A 13378-nucleotide genomic window follows, 5' to 3' on the forward strand; every position below is an offset into this window, starting at 1 on the left:
GCAGCAAATCCTATGGTACCAGAAGGAAAAGGAAGCTAGCAGGATGCCAGAAAGTACTTCATTCAAGACAGAATTGGAAAAACAGGAAAAACAGCCAGAAGACAAGCAAATCCAGAACGAACAGGGGCCATTTAAAAAGCGCCAGGCGGACAGCATCTCCCACCTTGGTGCCTTCCGATTGTACAGAATTTATATTAAACATCTCCAACCTTTCCTGCAGAGGTTGTGAATGCTCCAACGCTTGAGACTTTCAAGGGGAGACTGGACTGCCATTTGTCCGAAATGGTGTAGGGCAGTAGTTCCCAATCTTTTTTTGACCATGCCCCATGTAAGCATCTCTAAAATCCCGAGGCCTCCCCCCCCCATGACATATTCTTATTATTCAAAAAGTGAACTACAGGCAGAGGAAGTCTAAAAGGCCATTAACTAGGTTTAAACAAGGTTCCAATTGCCCCCATTAAAAATGAAATTGCCCCCTTCTGGGGCGTGGGTCCCACGTTGGGAATCACTGGTTTAAAACAAATTTGGACACAAACAGGCTACAGATGGAAAAATGGGGAAACAGACTCCTGGTTCCACTTATACAACCTTGTATTTTGACCACTGTCTTTTCTACATTTCTAATGTTAGTACATTCAGAAACTATGAAAGAAATTAAATGACAGCACAGGGAATGAATGCGGAGTAACATGTGTAGGGTCTCCTGCTTGAGGGGCGGTTGGGCTAGATGATCTACCAGGTCCCTTCCAATTCAAATAAATAAATATAACCTGCTGATCGAATACACAGCATTACTTCACATCGTCCTTTTGAAAGGTATCAAGATTGGGCAAAGATGACGCAGTCATATTTTTGTTTTTTTGTTATTTATTTGTTTGATTGAGTGACTGACTGGTTGATGGATGGATGGCTTACAATATAAAACACAATAGAATAGAATTCTATTCTATTAGAATTCTATTCTAAAAGGGGCGAGTACAAGTGCACTAGAGTGCCTTCCGTCCCCTGTCCTATTGCTCTCCTATTTTCTATTCCTATATCTCCTTCTATTTTCACTGATATGTTCTATTCCTATATCGTCTCTTCCATTTTTTCTTAGATATATTTTACTATGAGTATATCCTCTATAACCTTCATCATGTATTTTACTATGTGTATACCCACTAAAACCTTCATTGTTTATTGGACAAAATAAATAAAAATAAATAAAAAATGAATATTGGAAACACAGCCTACGTTGACTTGAGAACCGCGGTGCGGACTTTAACACGCAACATGCCTTTTAAAATGGGTATCTATACGACGATCACGCAAGGAAGCTGTATTCCGCGATCCTGCAGTGACGCGCCCACTGGACGCCCGAGAGAGGAGGGGGGAAAGGGGGGGGAGGAAACATGAGTCGATTCTACCTATGCACGCAAAGCTCGTATTAAAAAAAAATCCCCTACAATCCATCCCACTACCACCACCCATGGCGAAAACCTTGCAGGCGCGTTAGAAAGGTGGCTCCTTCCTGACGTACCAAAAGGCACCAGCATTAATAACCCGGCCTAACGTCACGTGCGGCCTAGAGAGCAGGTAGGCGGGCACGCACTGAGCGCGCGCCTCGCATTCCTCTCTCTCTCTCTCCCCCCCCCCCTTTGCCTCCTCCCACTTTTCCTGCTTATTCCAAGGGCAGCGGGAAAGCCCCTCCCCCTTTTCTCTCCCGCCTCGGCCAATCGGGAAGCGTCCTCGTTAACCCCTGGCGAGGCGGAGTAGAGCGGAGCTGAGGGGGAGGGGGAAAAAAAACAACCTCTGAGGAGAAAAGAGGAGGACGAGGCGGCGACGGCGGCGGCGGCCGGGGCTCGCATTGCCCGTTTTTGGGGATTCTGCTTGCCGCTGTCATCACCGAAAGGGGAGGACGGGAAGGGAAGGAAAGGAGGGAAACCGGCCGGAAAACGAGGACACCATTCCGCGAGAGAGGGAAATACAGGACGACGGAGCCTGGCAACCGTGCTCGAAACCAGCCCCTCTTTTAAATTCCGGTGCCGAGAATTGCCAGAGGGAGCGGCAACGCAGCCAGGGCCTGGTCCGCGGTCGTCCTGCGTTCCTCCGACCGGCGTCTTTGATTAACGCGAGTGACAGCCGCCGGAAATGATGCCGGTAAGGCAGGATTGCGGGTGTATGGGTAGAAAAAGTGGGGTACGGTGTATCGGGAGGAGGAGAAGGAGGAATCCTAGCGGGGGATAAGCTTTTTCTCTCCGTCCCGGGCGTTTGCGACATAAAGGCTGGCCAGAGGTAAGCGCCGAAACAGCCTTAGTAACGACCCGGTATCTAGGATCTTCAGACCTTGATTCGAATGTAGGCGGTTGTGGGGGGCACCGCGCCGCACGTTTGGGGGGGGGGGGTTCTCCTCCTCTCCCTTTCCCAACAGATGCAGAAAGGATTTCCCTCCCCCCTCTCTCCCCCTCCACCTTCTGTGCTATAAGCAGCTGAATGTGACAGGGCCAGGCTACTGAGGGTGGTCTTCCTGTAGGAGGTGATAAGGTTGGATGTTGGGGTTATCTGAAGGACAGATCGGATTATAATTCCCCTTCGTTTTATATACATAAAAGGAAGGGGGATTATATAATATATATACTTATGAGAGACTGGCCAATCTTTTCTTAAGGAAGGCTGTGAGAGAAGCTTACCAGAGAGAGATATGTTTTTTCTGTCGAATATATGTACAGTATATATATATATATATTATGTGTGTGTATATGTGTGTGTAATATTATACATATATCTATATAAAATTATACATAGATAGATAGAGAGATATAGATGTATAGATATAGATATATAGATATATAGATATAGTAAGCTTCTCTCTCAGCCTTCCTAAGAAAATATTGGTCAGCCTGTCAGGAGGATTTAAACCACTGCTGCCAATCCCCACCCCCAAACCATCAGTTGTTACTTCTTACATTCTTACAAGGTTTTTACACAACCTTACATTCCTATGTATGTTAAGTTCAGGGAAAGGTTGGTGGTGGGGTTTTTTTTTAAATCATCGGAATGTTTGTGTCCTTTCTGGGTTTTGTAGAGAATTTCAGATGGGAAAAACTAAGGTGTTCATGAGCTCTCTGTTCTTTCATCTGGCAGACTCAAGGGGTAATCTGAATATGCGTCAAAGAAAAACATAGGATTTATATTGAAAAGCTAGGATGAGACACATTCTTATTGCAAACCTATGTCTGCTTTTGTATGCGTAAATCCCAATCCAGAAAGCTTACTCATGACTGAGTATAGTTGGATTTCTATGTAACAGAAACAGGAAGTATCAGAGGAGGCTGCATAGTTCATTCTATTCTGTACATTTCTGTATTTATTTATTAAAATAAATAATTTGTTGCCTCCTGGAAATATGCTTGCAAAATGTTCTGCTGCTCATCTCAACATAAAAGAATGTGACCTTGCCTTGGTGCTTTATCTTTTCGAACATTGATAGGATTTTTAAAAAAAATATTCTGTTTATCAGCCATCTGGTTTCTGTTAGTTGGCTCTTCTTTATTTTCATATATGTATGTATATTATCTGTAAAGAAATAATACATTACATATTTGTTTGGCTTGAGAAATTATTTTTTCTGAATTGCTCCTGAAATGCAAAAGAAATAATTTTTAGAAATATACCTAATTATACATTTCTTTTTATCTTCCAATAAATGAGGGAGGGGCAGGATTCCTTGTATTACTAACCATATGAAAAACTGCTTGAACATGAGAATATGAGTAAGAAATAAATGTTGACTGTGCACGGTGAAATTATAAAGTAACAGTTTAGATGAAATTTCTGTAGCATAAAGCATTTTAGTAAGAATGAGACAAACCTATTTGGTTAACTCCCACTCATTCTGTGATGATGGTATTTTACAGTTTTGAAAAACAGGGATATTAGAATTAATGAGTTTACAGAACATGCAGATGATTGTAGATCTCTGGAATGGAAAACATTTACAAACATAATACATAATTGGGCAATAGCTTTATTAGACTGAACCAAAATATTGCAAAACATTTTGCATGGTTTCAAATTTTTGAGAAAGCATGAGTGATTTTTGTTGCACTTTGATGTGTCTCAGTTAAGGTATTACCTAACATGTTTTTTTCTCATGAATCGGCATGACCGTCTCTGGGTGTATATAAACTTAATGACTGTCTTTACAGTTCCAGATAACTTCCTAATTTCATTCAGTAGATTGTGATTTAGATTGCATTCAGTAAATAGATATAAGACATGTCACTGGATGTCATTTTATGAAATATGACATTTAGAAGTTTCTTTGCAAGTGTTAGCTTGCGAAATGATCATAACATTATTAGAAAGCAGATGTAAGTGAAACCTAGTCACCTTTTCAGGCATTGTACTGCTGAAGTGAACCTTCAAAGCTTTTGTTTCTATTGATATTTACTATATTAAAAATTAAAATATATACATTCATTGATGCTATCATTTCTCACAATTGTTTGATGGGATTTTAATATTGTATTATTTTTTAACATAGGCTGGCAAATAATTTTGATTTTGAGAACTCCTGATAAGGTCTTGAAAGACCCCCCCCCCCCAAGGTCCTAGGACTGCACTTTAGAAACATTGTTCTATTGTATAAAGGTTTTAGCATTTTTATATTTTAATACTTTCCAACATTTCTACTCTTTTTAATATTTCTATATTTTATATCCACAAATTCATACATCAACTATAGTAATTTGATATTACATTACATTTATATTAATGAATGAATGCTTCAGATCTTTCAGGGGAAAAGTGGTAGGAAGAGAGTTTCCACAAATATGGAACAGATGTCTTACCCATTCCTGTAGTGAAGCCCTCTCAATTACCTTATTTACTTTTATTTTAATTTCCAGCTGCACCATATTATTTAGTCCATACATTGACTTGCCAAGAGTAATGAAGAATCCTGAAGCCTAAGGCATCATACACTATATATATTATTATTTATTTATTTATTCAAATTTTTATGCCGCCCTTCTCCTTAGACTCGGGGTGGCTTACAACATGTTAGCAATAGCACTTTTTAACAGAACCAGCCTATTGCCCCCACAATCCAGGTCCTCAATTTACCCACTTTGGAGGGATGGAAGGCTGAGTCAACCTTTAGCTGGTGATGAGATTTGAACCACTGACCTGCAGATCTAGCAGTCAGCTTTAGTGGCCTGCAGTACTGCACTCTAACCACCACCTCGGCTCAGTATACTAATACCCTAGTATACATTTGTAATATATTGCTATCCTTTTTAAAAGTGGAATTGGGTAGGCTGTTAAGAAGACTTGGTGCCTATTGTCATAATCTCTTGATTATTAATAAATCAAAGTCAAGGGTTTTGGAAAATAACACCATAGCCATAGGTGGCTATTAGATGATGAGCGAATAAAGCAAGTTAATACCTTTCCTTACCTATGGGTAGTTTTTCTGAGCCTGGAGCTTGGCTCCTTCATCATCAAAGGAACTTCACTTAGAACAAGAGCAGGAATGAATCTACTCCCTAATTTTTTTAAAAAATAACCATAATTATTCAGATTCCTTAGCCCTAATTATTAAATTATATAAGGCCAAGATCATTTCAGTGCTCTTATATTGATCTGAAGTTTGGTGCTTAAATATCAATACTACGGTAGAACAAATATAATGACTGTCAGACTTTCTACTAAATCTGCACTTCTATTCTACTAGTTTTTCTCATCATTCCTATCACCCATTTCCTCCCATGTTGACTGTATGACTGTAACTTGTTGCGTATATCCTAAGATTTTTATTAATATTGCTTCTTCATTGCTTATTTGACCCCTATGACAATCATTAAGTGTTGTACCACATGATTCTTGACAAATGTATATTTTATTTTATGTACGTTGAGAGCATATGCACCAAGACAAATTCCTTGTGTGTCCAATCACACTTGGTCAATAAAATTCTATTCTATTCTATTCTATGACAGCAATTGAGAAGTATTTTGGGTCTGGGTAAAAGACTTCAGCTGCCATAGAAAGAGCTGAATTGGGAATTTATAAAATTTGTTCTTTACTTAAATTCAGGATATATAATTTTTGGTCCAAAGTTAATGCTGTGGAAACTAACAGACTCCCAAAATTGTGTGTGTTAGAATAAACAAAAACTCAATTAAACTTGAGTTTGAATTGTACAACTGATGAAGTATATTAGGAGAGTTGTCTCCTGTCTCCTATACAACTGGAGAATACGCTAAAAAGATTATTGCACAAAAATTCTTGGATATTGAAGCACAAAAAGATATAGTGATCCTCAGCTTAGTAAAGTTGGAATATTGAAAAGAGCAGTTTATGAGCTATAAATGTACTTTTCAAATTGCCAAATATCTAAACACAGAAAAGCCTAAACATCTAAGGGAAGTGTTTACAAATGCCAGATTTAATGCAAGATTTAAACAACTTGGACGCAATGCTTAAATATGAAAGATTTAGCTACCATAAGTTCTTTGCAAAGAACTTGGTTGCATTTGTGAAATTCCAGAGATAGACGATAAAACACATATATTATTCCAATGTCAACTTTATAAGAAAGAGAGCCACTAGTATCTTGGACACCTACTGGGATGCTTATATTAAAACAGCACACTTCATATCTGGTCAGAATTCAAAAATCACATACAGTATAACAGTTCTATAATTGAACAAAAGTTTAGTTGAGGTCTGCATATGTGGATCTTACCTGGGTAAATTACAGTGGGAACATAGAAATATAGTTCGCATTCTTTATTTTATTCTTATTTAATTTGTTTATTTTATTCAATTTTTTCATATGATTTTATTAATATCTATGTTTTATATTTCAAATTACATCAATGAGATGTTTTTCCATATAATGTTTATTTTTTGAGTAAATGTTTATTTATTCAGAAAATTAAGAAAAAATACAAACTCCAAAAAAATTACAAAAACAAAAGATTTACAAACAAATTTTAAAAATTAAAAATTTAAAAACAAAAAACATAATGTACATTAAAAGGACAAAGAAAAAATCATATGTACATTTATGGTTTCCTCTAGTTGAATGCTGATAAATGTGTTGCAACGATATTAGTTTCCTCCCCTTGCGAAGCATGCCCAAAATGTATAAACTTTAACATCTAAAAGCAAATAGTTAACAGGTGAACCAACAGCAAAATTAAACTTAAAAGTCTTCTGTTAACAATCAATTATTGTATGTAACTCCTAGAAAGTGTACAATAGCTTGGTATCTATTATAAATAATCACAATCATTATTATTCAGTTAGGTCAGTGGTTCCCAACCTTTTTTTGGCCATGCCCCACCCAAGCATCTCTAAAATTCTGATGCCTCCCCCACATGACATATAACTCTCACTATTCAAAAAGTGAACTCTACACATGCAGAGGAAGCCTAAAAGTCCATTAACTTGGTTTAAACAGGGCTCCAATTGCCCCCATTAAAATCAAATTGCCCCACCCCGTGGGGCATAGGTCCCACATTGGGAACCAGGGAGTTAGGTATAGTAAGTCCATTCACCAATCACCATCAGTCTTCTTAAGAAAGTACAGTTCATCACTCATTGATACTGTTAACTCCAAATCTGTAGAATCCATATCTCTTTTAGCCTTTTTCAGTGGACTTGCAGTTTTCAAGTCAAGTTCCTTTCAAATTTGTTAACAGCAGTTCCAATCCATCCAGTTGTGAGTCTAGGGTTTGACTACAATTGCTTATGTTGGGCATACTCTTTAGTTTGACTTGAACCATTGTTTTCTCAAAAATTTTACCAAAGTTTTCAATTTGAACTTTTAGGTTCAAAGCAATTTTTCCCAAAGGTCTCCCAAAGGACTTTATCTTTAAGTTGGTGCATTGTTTGCATTTTTAATATAATCCTATACTGTAATTGAGTATTTACAGTCAGACATAAGCAGTTCCTTTCAAGGACAGGGGAGTTAGATATACTATAACAAAGTAGCCAAAGAAAAAGTTGAGATATTTCTCACAATAAAAAAGGATGGGTAAAAAAAGAAAAAGGAAAATTTCTATCAAAAAAGAGATTTTTTAAAATTAAGAAAATGTGAAATATCTATAGTGAAAATCTAATGAAAATGTGAATCCAAACAGGTCATTTTCACTACCCAGAAAATATACGTTGACTTTCATGCAGAAAAAAAATGAAAACAATTCAGAATTGCAGAGTAAAACCGTGAAAAAACACAGAAAAATTCAGGTCAACAAGAGGTTAGAGTAAAAAAACTCTACTTTGATTATTTTTAAAATAATCAAAAGTCTTGCAGCACTCAACAATCCTATCCTTTGGCCTAGCTGACTTGTGAATTCTGAGAGATACTTTTGAAAAAGGATATTGTAGGCACCATGATTAAGTACTAGACTACTTATATCAGGAAAGAATGTAGCCTCTGCGTTTTTTTTAAAGCTTGGAGTGAAGAGGAGGAAGGGGAGATATGACAGGCATTTAAAATCATGCATATATAATTAAATATGGATAATATTTTTCTCACATTGTTAGATATTGGGTTAATCTATTAAAATAGGGATGATAAAAAGAAGTCTAGGAAGCCCTCGATTAATGATTACAACTGGAGCTGGAATTTCTATTGCTAAATGATAAGGTTATAAAATGCAATGTCACATGACTGCACTACTTAGTTCCAGTCCGTGAAGGGCTACCAAAATTTTTACTACCACACTGTGGGTGTGGCTTATGCAGGATGCCCTGCATTTTCTTTCAACATCTTTCAGGTCAAATTGGGTGCTCTGGGGTGGAGCTCCATTTTCGCTACCCCACTGCGTTCCCATCCGTCCGGGCAGCAGCCCACCCCTGGTTCCAGTAAACCCCAGTTAAGCAAAGACTGTGCGGATCATGAAGTGAGGGCCTCATGTGATCATGATTTCTGACTTCCTGCCTGCTTTCCCAACTTTGCTTGTGGAAAGCCAGTAGACAAACTGTGATCGCATAATTGTGAGGATCAGAAATTTGGGTTGATTGGTAGAATCACATGATTGCAACTGAACCAGCTGAAACTTCGAAAAACAGTTGTAAGTATTGCTTGTGCAGTGACCAAAGCAAATTTGAACAGTCACTGCACAAGCTGTTAAACTGACCAACTGTATTGTTTTGCACAATAATTAAGCTGTGGAATTTGCTGCCCATAAATATTGGTTGAAGGAGAATAGGGCAAATAGGGAGAATAAAGCCACAAGTGGTAGCATGTGTTGAATATCTGATGCCAAGGAGGAAACATAAAGTAAGGCTATAGCTGCATTGGTAGTCATGTTTTTGGGGTATTTAAATGCAGCCCTGCATGACATAAATCCTTTTTAGTTTATAAGATATAATAGTATGGGCTGCAACTGTCGAATTAATAGCCATTTTAATAACTTTAGAGATGATCATGTTGATAGAACAAGAAAGATATAATATATTAGTTTTCATATTCAATTATTATCATGTATTTCTTATTTATTTATTTATTAGATTTGTATGCCACCCCTCTCCGAAGACTTCTTCTAAAATCAGTATTTGATAATTTCTAATTTTAGGTTATAAGAATTTTAGGTAAAGAGACTCATTTATATTGCCAACATTGCTTTTATTTCTATGTAACAAGATATTTTTAAATGCCATTTGGTTAGATAATAGCTACAAATACATTCAAAACACTGATTATAGGATATAATATAATTCTAAACTTCTTAAAATATTTTTAAAGATCTAGTTTCTATTCTGATTGTGGTTTTCTCTTAATTCAGACTTGGTGATTTCATTTATACAGTAACATCTCTTTCCTTGGGACAGTGCAGATACCAAATTATAACAACCCTGTAAACTTGAATTTAAAAGATAATGAACACAAGATGTCTGTTAAGTCAAGACCTTGAATTGCATGAAGATTTCAGTATCTGTTTAAATATGTGTCCGATAACTTTGGAGAATATTTATTTGAATAGGACACTTTACAAAGTGTGTTTGTGGAAATAAAACATCCAGTTTTAAAGCCCTTTTGCATATGTGCAGAGTCTGTTGATTATCTTAATGAAGTTTTGTTGGCATGTACTATGCAGTGCCAGGGACAGCCTTTGAAGCAGTCATGTGATGGTTTGCAAAGATCGTGGCTTTACACATAAGAAAGGAATATTTTGCTTTTGTCAATACATTTTGCATACCTTTCCAATGTTTTGTGCTTAAATTAGTATCATTTTTTAAAGTAGTGTTGGAAGAAATGTCCATCTGGATTCAGTTCCAAGTGGGGAGAAAGACATTGGAAACATGGAAGTTTCTTGGAAAGTTGGTTTAATGATGAAGCAGGACCACATGGTTTGAGGTTCTGGGCAAAAAAGCACATGGGTGTGTGTGAGAGAGAGAGATTTATACCCTCTCTAGGGCTTTGAATTTGAGCTTGTATTCTGCTTGGTTGTCAGACTACCATGGGCTATGCAGGGGTAACTTTGTAGGTTGTCTTTTGAATCTTAGGTTTGGTTGAGCCTTGCTGGGTGATGCAACCACCCCAGGTGCCATGTGGGGAGTTCTATTACTAGATGGATAGAGGGCCAATCCTATTATGCCCTGAGGGCTGTGTCTTAATTCCATCACCCTGGAGCTGAAGGGGAGTGGGGCAGGGATCTGCAGAGAGCTGCTTTGTCTTTACAACATGTTTCTTCTTTTCTCATCCAGGGAAATAGAATATTCTGCCTTTTTAATATTTTTAAAAATATTTCATTATTCTAAGTGGGGGTGGGTGGGTGTTGCTAACTTTCTTCAGTAGATAGTTGCATTTATTGCATTACCTCCAAACCCTTTGCAGAGTCTCATTTTCTAAGAGTTTTAAAGATTATCTAATTGTAGTATACAGCTGTGAGAAGAGAGGTGATAAATCTACGAATCTGTATATTTTCCCAAATTGTGAATAAGTTTTTATAATTTTGTTTTAATGATAATTAGATTTTCAATATTATTCCAAATAAAATTTTAAGATGTTTTTTCTTTTACTATTCTGTTTAAGAATTGTGTGATTGCATAACAGCACCTTTTTAAAATAACGAAATAAACAATAATGCCCATATTGCTAGTCACTAAGAGCCTAGAGGTTTTAACATTTTTTATTTATTTCTCCTAACTCATAGAAATTATAATGCAACATATTTCCATTTTTGTAATTAGCATATTACTAACTACAAAATAAATGTATACTCCATTTATATAATATAGCAACTTATAATATAGCAATTTATAATATATAGCAACTCGGTGGAGGGGCGGTCTGTCTGTTTCCTTCGCCCTTTGCTGCTGCAGCCGATTTGTCTGGGTCCGCGCCCTGTGGTCTGCCGTTCTCCATCGAGCCCGGATGAATCAGCTGCAGCAACGGAGGCTGAGGGGAACAGACAGACTGCCCTTCAATGTTCCGCTAAGTGACATCCTCCCTCCACCCCTCCACCAAGTGACATTCTCCCTGCACAAGTAAGACCACCTCCTCCCGCACCCCCCTCGTTCTATTCCGGACCGCGACATCTTACCTGTGCAGGAGGAAGAAGGAGGATCTTGCTTGGCGAAGGGGTGCTCTGTCTGCTCCCCTCGCCCTCCAAGCAGCAGCCGATTCATCCTGCGCATGCACAGGAAGGCAAAAAGGTTTGTGTGCGTGTGTGCTCTCGTCCCCCCCCCAGGAGTGTTCCAGTAGGGCTGTGAATGGCTGCCCTTTACTGCCTGTCCCTCTCCCCCAGCTCCAGTGTGGCAACACTGAAGCCTCAAAATGGCCTCAGTCAGGTCATCTTCAGGGTTGACAGCTAGTTCAGATTTCAAAATGCAGATTTTTTCCTGTATGGAAGGGAAATGGTCACTTTGTCCAGAGCCAGCTCAGATTTCAAAACTTGCTCACATTCCTTGTAGATCTTGCACTGTAAAGTCAGCAATTGTGAGAAGCAGAGGAGGCCCAATTAGGTGTGATGACTCCAAGGGGTGGGAAGTAGAACATGGGTATTTTAAGGGACGGAGATAACTTGAGAGGCCCAAGGCAGGTAAGCTTCTGCTCCATGAGGCACCTGCACACACTTAATGACCTGCACATTGACTTAACAAATGAATTGGGAAAAGTAGAGGTGAGAGATCATTAACAATGTGGCTTACAGTATTTAACATTTATCCTGACTTCAGACATTAATGGGCAGGCCCCAAATAATGCTTAACCTTTTTTGGACAGCACTAAGCTTTTCAATACTTTTGCATTTGGAATAAGTTTACTGCCCATCTTTATAACTAACTATTCTTAACATTTTTTAAAGAAAATGTAATCAAAAAGGCACAACAAAGAATGTTCTTTCTGCATCAACTCAGGAAGCTCAAACTGCCCAAGGAGCTGCTGATACAATTATACAGAGGATTTATTGAGTCTGTACTGACTGGTTTGGTTCTGCAACTCAACAAGACAGACACAGACTTCAGAAAATAATCAGAACTGCAGAAAAAATAGTTGCTGCCAACCTTCCATTGAGGGCTGTGAAAATATGTATAGACCCCTTACATCCTGGACATAAATTGTTTCAACTCCTACCCTGAAAACAATGTTATAGAGCACTGCACACCAGAATAACTGGACAACAAGACAATTTTTTCCTGAACACCCTCTGTCTGCTAAACAAATAATTCCTTCAACAGTGACAAACTACGGTATTTACTAAGTCTGCGCTATTATTAATCTTCTCATCGTTCCCATCACCCATCTCCTCCCACTTATGACTGTATCACTGTAACTTCATCGCTTGTATCCTTACAATTTACAGTATATTGACTTGTTCCTAATATGTTAATTGAATTTTATTTTTCATTTGTAGTTTAATTAAAATATTTTTTTTCTGCCAGAATCGTCAGTATTCACTTTTATTGATTTCAAATTTGTATATGTTGTGAATAATTCAATTTTTTATACATAACATATATATTATACACACTTACTTGAAAGTTTCATGATGTATACATCAGTCTTCACATTTATTAAGTCAGTGAATCATAATGTTGTCAGCTTTCATAACAAGTAAATAACCTCCAATTTTCTCTGTCAGCCCTTTTAAGCTCATCTTTGAGAATAGTTCAGGAAATTGATGGAAATCTTTCTGCAAGATATGTTATTAGATCTAATTAATTTTCTATTGCAATTAATACTTACAGTACTTGCTTATCCTGAAGTTTTAGATTTATTTAATTAAGGGTCTGAAATAGCTTAGAGAAATTAAATTCCCTTTTTCAGTCTTAATGCAGAAATCAATCTTATTTTTGGAAAGAAAAATAAATAGCCGCCCCGAGTTTGTGGAGAGGGGCGGCATATAAATCCAATAAATCTAATCTAATCTAATCT

At 37.5% G+C, this 13378-nt stretch overlaps 1 protein-coding gene across 8 annotated transcripts in view; it reads left to right on the plus strand.

The window, feature by feature from the left end:
- Positions 1-1567: 1567 nt before the first annotated feature.
- PPP1R13B (protein phosphatase 1 regulatory subunit 13B) overlaps positions 1568-13378 on the plus strand; it is a 59748-nt gene continuing 47937 nt past the window's right edge. For 4 of the 8 annotated variants that reach the window (XM_070751544.1, XM_070751552.1, XM_070751564.1 and 1 more), the window contains exon 1: positions 1752-2142. In XM_070751544.1, the coding sequence (XP_070607645.1) occupies positions 2134-2142 (9 nt within the window). In that variant the 5' untranslated portion in view covers positions 1752-2133. Of the gene's footprint in view, positions 2143-13378 lie in introns of all 8 variants that reach the window. The other 4 variants (XM_070751548.1, XM_070751559.1, XM_070751566.1 and 1 more) reach the window with 2 other exon arrangements.

Source organism: Erythrolamprus reginae, chromosome 1, assembly GCF_031021105.1.
Source record: "Erythrolamprus reginae isolate rEryReg1 chromosome 1, rEryReg1.hap1, whole genome shotgun sequence".
NCBI classification, from domain to species: domain Eukaryota; kingdom Metazoa; phylum Chordata; class Lepidosauria; order Squamata; family Dipsadidae; genus Erythrolamprus; species Erythrolamprus reginae.